Source organism: Erpetoichthys calabaricus, chromosome 1 (assembly GCF_900747795.2).
Source record: "Erpetoichthys calabaricus chromosome 1, fErpCal1.3, whole genome shotgun sequence".
NCBI classification, from domain to species: domain Eukaryota; kingdom Metazoa; phylum Chordata; class Cladistia; order Polypteriformes; family Polypteridae; genus Erpetoichthys; species Erpetoichthys calabaricus.
This window is the reverse complement of record NC_041394.2, coordinates 181,684,346-181,698,940: the sequence shown is the minus strand read 5'-3', so window position 1 is coordinate 181,698,940 and position 14,595 is coordinate 181,684,346. Positions and strand designations below refer to the sequence as shown.

The following is a 14,595-nucleotide window of genomic DNA, read 5'->3' as shown; positions in this document are numbered from 1 at the left end:
TAGTGTACCTTGGGAAATGTAGTCTCTTATAGCGGGTTCACGCACACCCACAGTCGCAGTCACACGAAACCAAATCACAATTTCCAGTTAACTTAACATGCAGGTCTTTACGATATGCCATTAAAACTTAAGCATACACAAGGGAAATACACTTTAAAAAGGGCTTAACATGTAATATGACATTTTTATGTGAAAGAATACGCAAAATGTTAGTTTTATTATATATTCCTCTATCCAAGTTATGGCACTGTTTAACTCAATTATAACATTGGAGTTCCTGGAGCCTGTTTCGGAAGCATCAAGCACTAGAAAGAAATCAGATCTGGTCAGGGTGCTAGTCAGGGCCGGATTTATATGAAAAGAGGCCCTAGGCTATTCCACTTATGAGGCCCTTTCACCTTCCATTTTTAAGTTTGTAAATTACATGAGAGATAATAAAATTTTGCTAACAATTTGAATGTAGGCCCCTCTTGATCTTGAGGCCCTAGGCTGCAGCCTAGTTAGCCTATAGGAAAATCCGGCCCTGGTGCTAGTCTATTGATGTATCAATGGGTCCTCTCTTACATACAGTCACATAAGCCCAATGTAGAATCTTGATTTTATCTAATATTCACGTTTTTGAGATGTGGGAGGAAAGCTGGAATACTGAATTAAAAATCTTTGCAGACATAGTGAGAACATGCAGACTCCATATAAGCAACAAGTACTTTGGAATGGTCATGTAACACATAAGGAACTATATAAGAGAAGGTGCAGCAGGCTCTTTTTTGTTACAAGACTGTGTTCCTTTAATATGGATGATGACATCCATCACATTTTCTACAATTCTGTGATGGGCAGTGCAGTTTTCTGCTTTGTGGTGTGCTGGACTGGTAACATCACTTCAAAAGGCCCACTGAATCAACAAACTAATTAAAATTTCAAGCTCAGTTATACGGAGTACTGTGGGTATACTGTGGATCCCCTGAAGGAAGCAGCAAAGTAAAGAAGTGGAACAAAACTGAGTGCCATTATGAACAACATGCACATCCTCTCTCTGACACACTAACTCTGAGGACTTTTAGCCAATTAATTATTTAGCAGAATTGTGTCAAGAAACGCTAATAGGGCCCCTTTATACCAACAGTAATACGCCTGCACAATGCCTCACTGGGGCTGGGACTGTCAAGTCAGAAGTTGTCTTGACTTTGTAGTCATTCTAGTGTTTTTGAGGTTTTTTTTTGTCTGTCATAATCTCTCTATACAGTATATAAAATCCAACATCTGTCTGTCTGTATGTCTGTCAGATACTGCTCCTGCTGATGGGTTAAGGACCTTCTATGGTCCTGTCCAGCTCTCCTAGAGTAAATGCCTGTCTCCTGGAATGTCCTCTATGCCATTGAGACTGTGCTGGGAGACGCAACAAACCTTCTGGCAATGGCACGTGGCATCCTGGAGAAGTTGGACTACCTGTGCGACCTCTGTAGGGTCCAGGTATTGCCTCATGCTAACAGTAGTGACGCTGACTGTAGCCAAATACAAAATAGTGAAAAACAGTCAGAAAAGATGAGGAGGGAAAAATGTCAGTGGCCTCCACCTGTTAAGCTATTCCTGTTTTGGGGGTCGTCTCATTGTTGCCCCTCTAGTGCACCTGTTGTTAATTTCATTAACACCAAAGCAGCTGAAACTGATTAACAACCCCCTCTGCTACTTAACTGACCAGATCGATAGCCCAGAAGTTTCACTGATATGATGCTATACTCTGATTAAAAAGTGTTCCTTTCATTTTTTTGAAGATGCATGCTCAGGTATCATTTAAATTTTGTGAAAAAAAGTAAAGACTCATTGGTGAGAGGACGCAAATTTCTCAATCAATTTAATTTTAAAGATTTTTTTTTTGGTTGCTTAAAGTATACCAGTTTGTTTTACTCTTTCCTTGTTGATCTTTTGCCAGTTGGTGTAGTGAACCTTGGTTATGTTTCGCTTTGTCTAAGTAATTCTCCCTTAAGAAGAATCTTTTCCTTTGACAACCTTTGGAAAGTACAGTACTGTTCAATCTCTTTTTTTGCTTTGAAAGGTTCAAACATTACAAGACACATGCAGAAAATGCTTGAACTAAGTTTATGCAGTAATTTGTGATCAGGTGTATTTTTCTAGTACTTTCTAGTATCTGATTTTTTGTTCCAGAAGAAAGCAGACAGATTGGTGACATCTAGAACTCTCTGCTGTGACCCCTTTGGAATAGACTCAGGGTGCATGATCAGATAATCATGCCTTTAACCTGGGTCATTTCTATATAACATGTTGCCAGGTCATTTTTTAAATTAACATATATGCTAATGACACACACAATATCCTGAATATATGACCTGGCCTTTTTCTGAATTTATATGTCTTTGTTTTTAATTGATACAGAATAATAAAACTTTTTTTCTGTGATCTAATAACTAATATGTTAATTGTCTGCCATTTCTTGATTTTTATTATTAAAAAGTCAATTAAAAATTAATAGACAACAATGTTACTAGTGCAATTTTTAGTAATCAGTGAACCTAGAATTACTGGTTTTAGTCTAGAAAGAAGAAGAAAGCACACAAAAAAAGATGACGCTCTTCCTACTGATCAATCTAGTATATTACAATATATATCAAACAAATATTTTAAAAAGTTGCCACAATTGTAACTTTGTTCATTTAGAACAGAAAGAGTCAACAAATTTAAAACAACTAACACTTCCTTCAGAAATTTTAAGTGAAGGAGATAGGTGTGTTTGGTGCTATACAGCTTACAGTTAATATACGTAATATAATCAGACACTAACTTGTACTGGGATTGGTTGACCATAGAGAGGAAATCCTACCTTAAATCCTTCCTAAATCTGGTGGCTCAATTCTCACTTACAATGGGGCAGCAGTGCAGGAGACAATTGAAGGTAATACTTAAAATGCACCATATTTAGAATATGGAATATGCTCAGCATTGGAACTTTTCCAAATGTGTACATTCATAGTATTTTTGCCTCTGTTAAACAAATTCTAGCCTTCATCAACACATTTCTGGTAATATATTCTTTGCTAAAACTGTACATTCAAGAGTACACAACTGAGAGGTCCTTGGGAATGAGACCCTAAAATTAGATTTTCATTATTATGAATGGAAGTTCCTCTGTCCAAAATGTACTCAGTTTAAGACCCTAATTGTGAACATAGTCGACAGACACCTGCTTCACTGGGTTACATGTTTTGGAAATGTCCTCCATTCAAACTCTGTTGGAATAAAATACAGTATGTTTTTATTTATCAGACAGTCTTGAATTCTGAATAACCCTTAATCCACCTCTGTTTGAAACATTACTACTTAATGAATAATTTATTGTAATTACTTTGACTACACTCCTGCCACACCATCTTGTCGTATTGAAATACTATAAAAGAATCATTACATACTTACCATCATGCAATGGGAAAAAGGAAGTCCCATTTCACAAAATTTGAAAAAGTCAAATTCACATGAGGAAGGTTAATAGTTCTTTACAATGTGATAAACATTTACTAATTATTCTCAAATAATTGAGCATGCTGAATTGTTCCTAACATTTTGGATACTGTAGGTGTCAGGGAAGAAAAACAGGCATCCTGGTCAAGATAAAGGAGGATTTCCTGCCTGGCCAGGAAGACATAATGGATGGACTAAGCAAAGGGGCATGCCAGGAGCAGTTCATTCCCCCAAACGACTGGTGGCAGTGTTCCTCAGGGCTAAACCAGTTTAAGACACCTGCAGAGTGGCATGGGTGTTGGAGAGGGCGCTGCCTGGGGAGGACTGCACTGGTTCCCTCACACCCCGGAAGTACAATGGACAACTTGGTTGTGACATGGGAAGCAGTTTCTGGGTCAGAGTTAAAACAGCCACTTCTCCAGTTAATCAAGTCAGAGTCGGGAGGCAACGGGCCACACTATCTTGGAAGTGGAAGGAGACAATTCATATTGGTGTACTGTGTCTGAGAATTCTGTAAGAAGGCGTTGGAAACCTCCTGGAAATAAAAGCCATTTATTTGAACCTGGAATTATGCTTGGGCATTAATGTGTCTGTAGTTTGGGGATCAGTGGTGCCCCCTTATGGTTACAATACTTAACTATCTTTTGGGTGTGATAACTTTTCTTTCTTTCTTTCTTTCTGTTTACTGTCTGGATGGGTAAGGGAGGAGGCATTTGATCCAATTTGAATAAGATATTATACTGTATATCTTACTGACATGTAATTTACTCATTATAATGCAAACCCTCAAATAAATAAAATACAACTCATACAAACAACCAAAGAACATGTCAAATTCCCACAGAAGACTGGTTCCAGGATCGAATCTTAGTTCAGGTAGCTGCGAGGCAGCTGTGCTGCGCTGTTAACATAATACACAGTAATTGAGACCAGAATGCCATATGGGAATTTTTATCTGCAAAACTGTCATTGGACGTATCTTGTGTCATACTCAGTTGGAAAGGGAGAACAATTGGTATAAAGTTATTGGGAAACAAGAATCTACAAATGCAAGTGGGACTCGCCTTTGGGTCTACTCCATGGAGAAATGTGATACGTAGTGAGATTCTGTTGTATTAAAAGTACAGCTGGACAAACGTTTAGCTTAATCACTTCCAGGTGGAAATTGTTGGTCTTGTTGATTGTGAAGCGTTTGCATCTTTTTTTAAACCCAAACCTCCTATAGATAGCTAACATCAGAATTAATAACATTTCCATGATGTTATCGTCTGGATCCTTTAAAGCTTTTGAAAATGTTATTCTATTTACTCTGTTAATTCTGTTTTTTCTTGCTCTAATTGCTCTATATTGCAGGTCTGAAAACTCCTGGGGTTGGATGAATGTGTATAGGTGGGGATGGCTTGCCAGAATAGGTTGGGGGTAGGGATTTACTGTGGTGGGGAGAGGGTGGAAGTGGATGGGGTGGGCGGATGAAAATTTAGGGTCTTTTTTCTTTTTTTTTTTGTTCTTACCCTCATCTTGACTGTTGTTGCTCAAACAATTCAAATGAGTAACAAAAGATCACAAAAACCGAGACAGGTTTTCTATTTGAGCCTTAGATTAGGAACACTATGAGCCTGTTTAAAAAGAATTACTTTGCTGACTTAAAATATTGTTGACTTACTTTGCTACTTGTAAATTATTATTGCACTTATCACCCATTTCTCTGTTTTCAATATTGCAAGGGATGTAGTCTGTCCTGCAAGCATCAGGTGTAAGGCAGGAACCGAACAGGGCACATCCATACAAATACACAAATACTCACTTACTAATTAGCATAACCTGCATATCATTGTGATTCCCTTTGGGAAGGAAAATCCAATGCACAAGGGGAGAACAAGCAAACTCCACACAAACAGCACAAAGTTCAACATTTAAACCCACAACTCTAGAGCTGGGCAGGTGCAAGGCAGGAACCAACCTTGGACGGGGCTCTAGTTCATATGATGCCACACACTATCACATCAGGCTAGCTTAGAGTCACCAGTTAACCTATGAGGGATATGAAAACCACTTTAATAGCTAGAGAAAAAAAAACACTTTAAACACAGACAAAATGTACAACTCACACACAACCAGGATTTGAACCAAGTTCGCTGAAGCTGGGAGGCAGTAACACTAATCACTGTGCCACTCTTATATTAACCAATTAGCTGAAATGCAGTCACTCTTTCAAGTTAGACCACTTTAATATTGGTCTGTAATTAACTCTAACGCTAATGTCTTTGGTGTGGCACTCCCAACTTAACAATTTCCCACCCTCATGACAGATGTTGCTGTTGCAGGTTATATGGGAATTTCATAGACTGGAATTCCCAAATGGAATCCTTAATGCAATTTACCAATCCCAGCAATCTCAGCTCTGCTATCCAAAGTAGACATAATATCTGTCTGTTCAGAGTCGAGCAAAGCAATCATTATAATGAACAAAAGATGCCTCAGAGAGCAGTCCTGACTGTCACCGAAGCTTGGTGGCCGTGCCTGCTCCCTAATGGTGTCTGTGTAATCAAACGTCGCCAAGGCTTATTACACTGTGTCCTCTGTTCCTCTGTTCAGGTAGGTTTTATCTTTGTTTTCTAATATAAACATATAATATACTAATGTGTAAACTAATATAAACGTCCTAGTATAAATGATGCCCAAGAATAACTAATCTTTAACTGTACAAAGAGAAGGATTTTTGAGCTTTTTTATTTCAATGAGCAGGGCTCATGTGCATCCATTAAGTAGGCTTGTGACAGGACATTCTCTCAAGCTGAAGCTTAGTCCTCTCTTCTCCTGTGCAAGTGCAGGCAATCCAGAATATGTGACATTAAAAGACAGGACAGACTTATTGAAAATTCTCTGCAAATTTCAGGTGGAGTTGTTAGAGTAAGAAGTAGAGGGAATAAGAATAAGAATAAGAATGAAGATTTAAAAAAAACAATGATAACAATAATCAGTGGGTGAGGGAGAGGAAGACATGGTGAATGTGAAAAGAGGTGTACAGTATGTAGTTAGGGAAAAACGGATCAGGTGGAGGAGGAATGAAAGAAGTCAACACCAGACTTATCTCTTGATATTTTGCCCAATATATGCCCTTTTAAGTATTAAATGTTAATTTAACAAAGAGGATTGTGATAATTCTGATGAAGAGAGAGTAAATGAGGCTACAAAAGTGTGATGGCAGCTCACCTAAAAGAAGTTGGACACCCAACACCGACAGAAAGTAGAAGAGGGGGATTTGGGTGGCTGCACAGGTAAGAAACCAGCCAAACTGGGTAAATCTGCAAGGTGACTTTTAAACCGGATGTCGTTCATGCCAATGGCATATCATTTTCAAGGAACACAGCAGGCTTTTTATCATCATCATCATCTGCACAACCTTCTCCTTCTGCTTCTTCCCCTCCTAGCGCCACCAACATTACCAACAGTTTAACTAGTATTACTACCACTACTACTACTAAGTGGCACACTGGTTAGCACTACCTCACAAGCCCAGAATTCTGAATTCAAATTCTGCATCCAGTCATTGTCTGTGAGGAGTCTGAATGTTCTCTCTGTGTGAATGTGGGAATTTAATTCTGATTATTCTGCACTCCACCCCACTGCGTGAGTGTCAGAGCAGGCCCTGCAATGAACTGGCATCCCGACTAGGGCTGGTTCATGCCTTGTGCTTAGAGTTGCTAAGATGGTCTTCAGCCTACCATGACCCTGAATTGAATTAAGTGGGTTTGAGAATGTTACTATTAACAAGAATTATTATCTGTAACATTCTATTAAAAGTTACCTTTTTTATTATATAAATGTTTGTTTTTTATATGTATTTAATTGAATTTGAAAAATTAAATTGCAGTTACTAAGACACAGTCAACTGTTACAGTGATGTGTCACTTTCATACAGTTTCAAATTGGAAGCATGGTGGTGCAGCGGTTAGCACTAGTGCTTTGAAGCACCAGAGTCCTGGGTTCTGAATTCAGGCGCCCACTCAGTTTGTGCTGTTTACATATTCACCCCATGGTAGTGGAGTTTTCCTGCAGGTTCTCTCTTTCTCTCATTTCAAAGTTGTGTAAGTTAGATTAACTGGTGAGTAAATGAGTGTGTATAATGGTGACAGACAGGCACAACTAACAGATGGTTCCTGACTTGCATTAAATGTTCTGGGGATTGATTGTGGCCACCGGTGTCTTTGTGTTAGACTTAAAGACTAGATGCAGGCATACATTTTTGCAGTACTTTTATGAATTTATTCACATACTGAGGTCTGGAATTGGCAACCCTGATCTAGAATAAACAGGTTTTGAAAATAATTAGGCAATATCAAACTTCTTTCTATAGAAAAAATGTTACTAAGTACATGTTTTTTTTTTTTTTCTTCCTTGTGGCAGATGGCAGTTGTGAGTCTTATCTGAAATACATCTCCCAGCATGCAGTGGTGTAGGCTGCCTGAAATCCGAAGAAAGCAGAGTCACCTGCTCAGACAGGTAAGAGATACACAGAGTGAAGGAGGCAGAGCTGCGGTGCAACAGGTGTATGAACCTTACCGCTCTAGCAAAGAAGGTCAGTGTAAACAATGCAGCGGCCACGTTTCCTTCTGTAATTATATTCAAATGTCACCGGTTTGTATCCAGGAGTCGAGTTCCAAGCTTCAGACCAGCCAAAGGGACTTTGCAAGAAAGCTCTTTTTGTCGAAGGCAGGTGCTTGTAAACATATTGGATGTAATGGACACATTTGGAAACTGACAGGAGTGGATGGGATTTCAAAGAAAGGAAAACAAAATACAGAGGAGTCTAGTACTTGAGAATTAAAGGGAGACATTAATTGTATGTTTGATTGGGACTGAAAGCTGATAGGGGACTAAAAAAACTTTGAGCTTTTTTGGGAGATAGTAATGGAAAGCAGTTCTTAAAGATAATAGAATTAATACAGAATCAGTATTTTACAGTGTAAAAAGAGTTTGTATTTATACTGTCAGTTTTTATATCTTTGTGAAAATATTCTCAAGGGATATCCTAAAAATTGTAAGACACTAAATACATGTGTTGGATAAGAAAGCCTTTAAGACAAACGGAAAGCCAAACACGTGAGAACCGTACTCTTTCTCAGACAGCAGTCTCCATACTCGAGTCGCTGGTTCCTAGGGGTTGCTTGCCAGGTACGATGCAATTGTAAATTCAAGGGATTCTGCCAGACTGTGAGTGCTAGCTGTTTTCTGCTATGCAGTCTGCAGGTCTAGTGGCAGAGGACACCTTTGACTTTCTGTTTAAGATTGTCCTTATTGGAGACTCCAATGTGGGGAAGACCTGTGTCGTCCACCGGTTCAAGTCTGGCATTTTTGCAGAGAAGCAGCAGAACACCATTGGAGTGGACTTCACCGTGCGCACCCTGGAGATCGAAGGGAAAAAAGTGAAGGTATGTCATCATCTTTGGTTTGTGATAAGCTTACATGTCATGAGGGTTAAACAGAATGTGAACCAGGAATTCAGTTTGCATGTTTATTTCCAATTATGTTGTAGCGACTAATATTATGAGAAAAAGTAAACAACTTCTCTATTCATGGTCATGGAGGACTGGTGTTTACGAGACACTAGATGGTGTTGTATTGTGCGTGCTGTGCTGCACTGGTTGCACCAGTGAATGGTGCTGTTAAAAACTGCTGTCTTTAGTGCATGCTGGGCTGCTCTGCATGAGTGTGTAGAAAAGAGAAAGTAAAGGAAGATAGTGAGTTTGATTGAACACAGAAAATTACCTGCTTACCGAAAAGAATCCAGGCCACATTTAACAAGCAGAACCAAAAACAAGATGAGGTGCTTATCCATGAAAGGACACACTTATACATCCATACTCAGGCAAGTTAGATTTGCCATTTTCTCAATAAAGACAGTGACGTTGTGCGTAGTTTAAACCGAGGATTTCAAAGGTTTTTGGAAGCAAGATTAGCCTCTGCACCACCATGCACCTATAAGTAAACTTGCTAAAGAAAATGGATTCATGATAAATAAATAGGAAGCCAGTTAAAATGTTAGTTTAAGGGGTGGGGTTTGATTTGTTTTCAATCCTATTTTTTGTAAAAATTGAACTATTTGTACGGAATGATTACAATAAAATTAAAAAAAAATGTTAGTTTAAGATTTAGACAAAGGCAACACTGGTGCCTCGTGGCTATAGGTGCCTGTCACTATATTTGTCATATTCTTCCTGTGTCTGTGTGAGTTTCCTGCCATTTCTCCTTAAGGCAAACATATTCTCCAGATTGGCCACTGTAGTCGTATTAGTCATATTGTCAAGTGTATACAGCACTGTGAAATTCTTGCTTTAAATTGGTTCAGTGCATGTTTGACAGTAACCTGTGACACAATGCCACCCCGTCCAGGGTTTGTACTTTCTTTATAATTGGCTGCTCCCTGTTCTGTGAATGACCAGATCTCACAAAAAGAATGAGTGGAGGAAAGAATAAGGCTGTTAAGCATGGCTGATTTGAAGAACAAGTGCTTTGTCAGAATAAAATGAAATTTAAAAAACATGAAAAATGATTTTTTAATGGAGACAACTAACTTTTTTAAAGAGTTGCTTCACCTTGTGGCAATAGAAATACAGTAAACTGAAAGGATGATGAGCTGAGAGGCAAACACAGAGACCTCTCTAAATTCATTTTGTAAATTTGGTAATTGAGCTTCCACTGAAGCCTTCAAAATTATTTAAGGAACCTAAAGTAACCATAAGCATGCTGCTCTGGACAGCATAAGCAATTTAGAAATGAATGGATGGATGAGTCTGTTATAACACTTCTTAAGAATAGCAATAACACTAACCTCTTGTTTGAAGATACTATATTAACATATCAGAATCAGTGAATTCTGAAGTGAAGTGTCAAATGTATCCTCATTTACATCAGTGTTTGCTTAGCACAATGTGTGGCTACAAGATCAACAAAATCTAGGCTAGTGTAGTTACTTGACATAATTAAATAAATAAAGCCTGATCTTTGCTAGACTGTTTGACAAAAGTCAGCTGTTAGTTATGAATGAAAGCAAACATTGTAAACTAAATTCATAGTGGTAAGCAGAACATCATTTATTTTTACAGGAACAGACTGTTCAATCATACTCTTCTTGTTATTACTTGTTCACCCATGTAATAGGCAACATGGGTTGGCTGGCATCCCAGCCAGGATGGATGGTTTCTTACCTGGCATGGCGGCCCTTTTATTGGAAGGATGTGGGTGGATAGGCATCCCAACTGGGTTGGTTAGTTGTACCTTTCCCAGTCTGGAGACCATTACGCTGGATGGACAGGGCCATGTGCTTCTTCATTACACTGGGTGGTGACAGCTCTCTGGCATGCACCCCGTTTGGACATCCACAAGGCTGCATAGGAGTTGTAGTTTTTGTGGGCAGACCTGTTGGGGTTCTTGGGTGTCACTAGGGGCAGCTGCTGGAGGTAGACTCTCCTTTCACAGGGAGGTTCGACCTGACCAGAAAGGGCTTCCTGGATGCAGTGTGGCAGCACCTGAAATACTCTCAGGTCCAGTTTAAAAGAAGCTGTTCCATTTTACCTGGGGGTCAGAGTTGGAAGAGTAGTCAGATGAAGCTCACCTGAGTGGAAAGGAGAAGGGAAGAGTCTTATTGCTGGGTATTTGTGGCAATAAATTTTGTTATTGGAGTGTGAACCTTTGTCTGTACAGTTGTGTCTGGGGTTTGGGGTGCAGCAATGTTCCATAGTGGTTCACACCCATGACTGAAAAATGTATTCATGATCTGAAGGTTTTCTACATTATATTCTTAAATTATTTCATAATTTGTTCCAAAATTTGTGCACGTCTTACCAATTTAAGTAAATCTAGTTATTGCCCATGGGAAGTAAAAATGCTAAATTTAGCAGGTTTGAATCTTGAATTAACACCATATTAGAAGGACCTAAAAGTCATAGTGGACTTGTCACTGTCTACATCTAGACAGTATACAGAAGTGATAAAGAAAGCTAATATGATGGCAGGTTATATATAGTACAAGTGAAGGGAGGTTATGCTTAAGTGTTATAAAATGCTTGAGAAGCCTCATCTGGAGAGCTGGCTACAAAATATATATAGCAGCACTGGAGAAAGTCCAGAGAAAAGTGACAAGGCTGATTCCAACACTATAACCTAAGATTTATAAGGAAGGACTTAATCTTTTTAAGCTAAGTGGCATGATTGAAGTGTTTCAAGTTTTGTAGTATATTGGATCCCAATTGTTACTTAAATGAGTTCTTCAACAAGAACATTGGAAAACAAATCAAAATTTGTTAAGAGCAAATTTTGCACAAATGTAAGAAAGTATTTCTTTACACACATAAACATAGATACATGGAATAAATTATGTAGTAGTAGAGTAAGAAGTGGTGATAGAAAGTAACCCAACTCAATGCTATTTTGGAAATCTGCATGAATTAAGTTTGATGAGCTTTGCTTTTCTTGTAATGTTTTCATGTTCTTTCTATCTGTGTGATCATATTCTGGTTGAAAACCTCATCTGGAATTCACCATAAATCCTCTATCAACCCATAGACATGCATCTTAGATTAACTGTTAACTCTGAATTGGCTGGGCAAAAATGAGTTATTGTGTGTGTGTGTGTGTGTGTAGATGACTGTGCCCTGCAATGGAATGGCGTGTTTCCTGGTATGTGTCCAGTACTACCAAGGATGCAGCACTAATGGACAGAGCAGGTTACAAAACCGATGGATGGAAAAGCTAAACACACCACAGGCCTGAATTGAATTACTGTACTCAGGAAATGGGTGACTTGACAGTCACACAGGGTTTTATAAGTCCATTTCACAGGAATAAATTGCATTGAATTGATTCATTCCCTCAAGTAATGCCACAACAACAAAATCTTAATTTATTTAAACTGAGAAGATTCATGTCCGACAATATTTCCATATAGCTTATAGATTCAGGTCAGTCCTGGTGTGCACAGCTTCTATTCAGCGTGGGCCAGCTTCTTCTTTTGTGTGTCTGTGCATAAATGAAGTATTGCAATGAAAATAAATGGGTCTGCACGTACCTAGAATTATGTGAATGGAAATTTAAACAGGTTATAAAAGTGGCAGGTCTTTTATGTTACAAGAACACCACAACATTATTTTGGTGTGAATGTGGCCCACAGGCTGAATGTTTTATATCCCTGGTTTAGCAGCCCCTTTATAGACATTCTCTAATTCTTTTATGTCCGTTTTTTTAAACTGGAGACTAAAACTACTTAGAATATTCCATATTTGGCCTTACAGGTGTATTGTACACTTTCAGTAAAATATTCTCTTGATTAATGCTCAGCACAGCAAACTGTTGCAATAAAGACGTGTGGGGAAACATTGCCAATATTTAAATCCTCTACATCGTTTTCTACCACCGTATATAAACAAGATTTGTTCAGTTTTCTCTGACAGGTGTATTTGTAGCCTTTAGAGGAATGTAAATAAGATAAAAGAGCACAGCTTCAAAATTCAAAACAGTAACACCCAGGCGCCCTTCCTCAACAAATGCCAAAAATCCTTAAATAGCTAAAGAAGGAGCACGCATACACTGCCCACACCCAGCTTCTTTTCCTACTTATCTCCCCTGCCTCTCTTTAGCTTTGACCTTCCTTCCTGTTGCAGGCAGCCAGTATCCTGCTTGTTGATGATTTAAGCTCATTTATCCTTCATAGTGAGTGCACATTTTTCATGGATCAAGGGTGACCCAAGTACAATAGCTGCAGCTATATAGTGCTGTCTATTGTTAATCTCACACTTTATAGTACTCTACGTTTTTTTTTTTATGAAATCAGGACGCCAGGATGTCTCAAGCAGCTTGTCACACCTTGTATTCAACAGAACTCCATTGATTCCTTCCTTAAATGTCAACGGTTGATTCAGTTTCAGTAGAACTATGAGGAAAGGCCTTGCTCCAATTTACCATCCAACATGTTATGGCTGCATATACCTTCAGTACCTGAGTCCTTCACTGAACATGCTTTCAGCTGCATATGTTACCTGCAATTCTATATTAACCTGTTGAGGGACAGGGCCAACTTGCAGCTCCTCATTCCTGACCAGGGTGTAACATACTGTGATGCTAACAATTGTCTGACTAGTTCCAATATGAATTTTTTTGTTGTAAAATAGATATACACAATTAAATATGAATGGTATAATTTTGAAGGATGGCACTTGATAATTTTTCTACTGAGCACCAGCTACGACAAAAGGCACAGAGACCCGACTCAACTCAATTCAACTTTTATTGTCATTCATCCACATATTTAGCACATGGCTGAATTAAATTTTGTTACTTACAGTCCCTGCTACATTGGCAAAACAACATATACCTGTATATAACATATACTATAACATTACCAAAACCAGTGCAACAATGCAATGTAACAAAACAAAAGACACAGGACTATACAGCTCCAACACTGCTCAATATCCATAGTAAAGTGCAGAGTGTAAAGTGACAGTACATAATTGGTGGAATACTATAGGGATATGGTACTGAATGACACGGTGGAGTTCAGATGTCTGACAACTTGAGGAATGAAGCTGTTTTAGGACCTAGCTGTGCTGGTCCTAATACTGTGGTTTCTTGTACCTTACCGCAGGAGATCAAACAGTATGCGGGATGCATGAAAGACGTCTTCCACAGTGGCTGAGGCTCTATGCAGACAGTGTGTCCGAAAAATATCCTTGATCAAGGAGAGGGATAACCCTATGATCCTCTCAGCTGTCCTCACTATGCGCTGCAGAATCTTGCACTCATGGGTTTTGCTATTCCCAAATCACACAGTGATATAGTTTGTCAGGACGCTCTCAACAGTTCCTCTGTAAAATGTGGTAAGAATGGGTTGTGGCAAGCCAATTTGCTTCAGTCTCCACAGTAAAAAAGCTGTTATTGTGCCTTCTTGACAACAGAGTTGGTATTGATTGTCCAGGAGAGGTCATCAGAAATATACATGCCAAGAAACTTGTTGCTACTGAATCTCTCCAGAGCAGAGCCATTGATAAGCAGTGGGGAATAGTCAACTGGTGTTCTCCTGAAATCGACAAGCATCTCTTTAGTCTTATCGACTTTCAGAGACAG

The 14,595-nt window shown here is 38.8% G+C and overlaps 1 protein-coding gene across 2 annotated transcripts in view; it reads left to right on the top strand.

Annotated features, from left to right (window-relative positions):
* The first annotated feature begins 5,981 nt into the window (after positions 1-5,981).
* LOC114657535 (ras-related protein Rab-19) overlaps positions 5,982-14,595 on the top strand; it is a 37,204-nt gene continuing 28,590 nt past the window's right edge. Inside the window, exons 1-3 of one of the 2 annotated variants that reach the window (XM_028809422.2) lie at positions 5,982-6,069; positions 7,882-7,977; positions 8,718-8,906. In XM_028809422.2, coding sequence (XP_028665255.1) covers positions 7,921-7,977; positions 8,718-8,906 — 246 coding nt within the window. In that variant the 5' untranslated portion in view covers positions 5,982-6,069; positions 7,882-7,920. The other variant, XM_028809429.2, reaches the window with a different exon arrangement.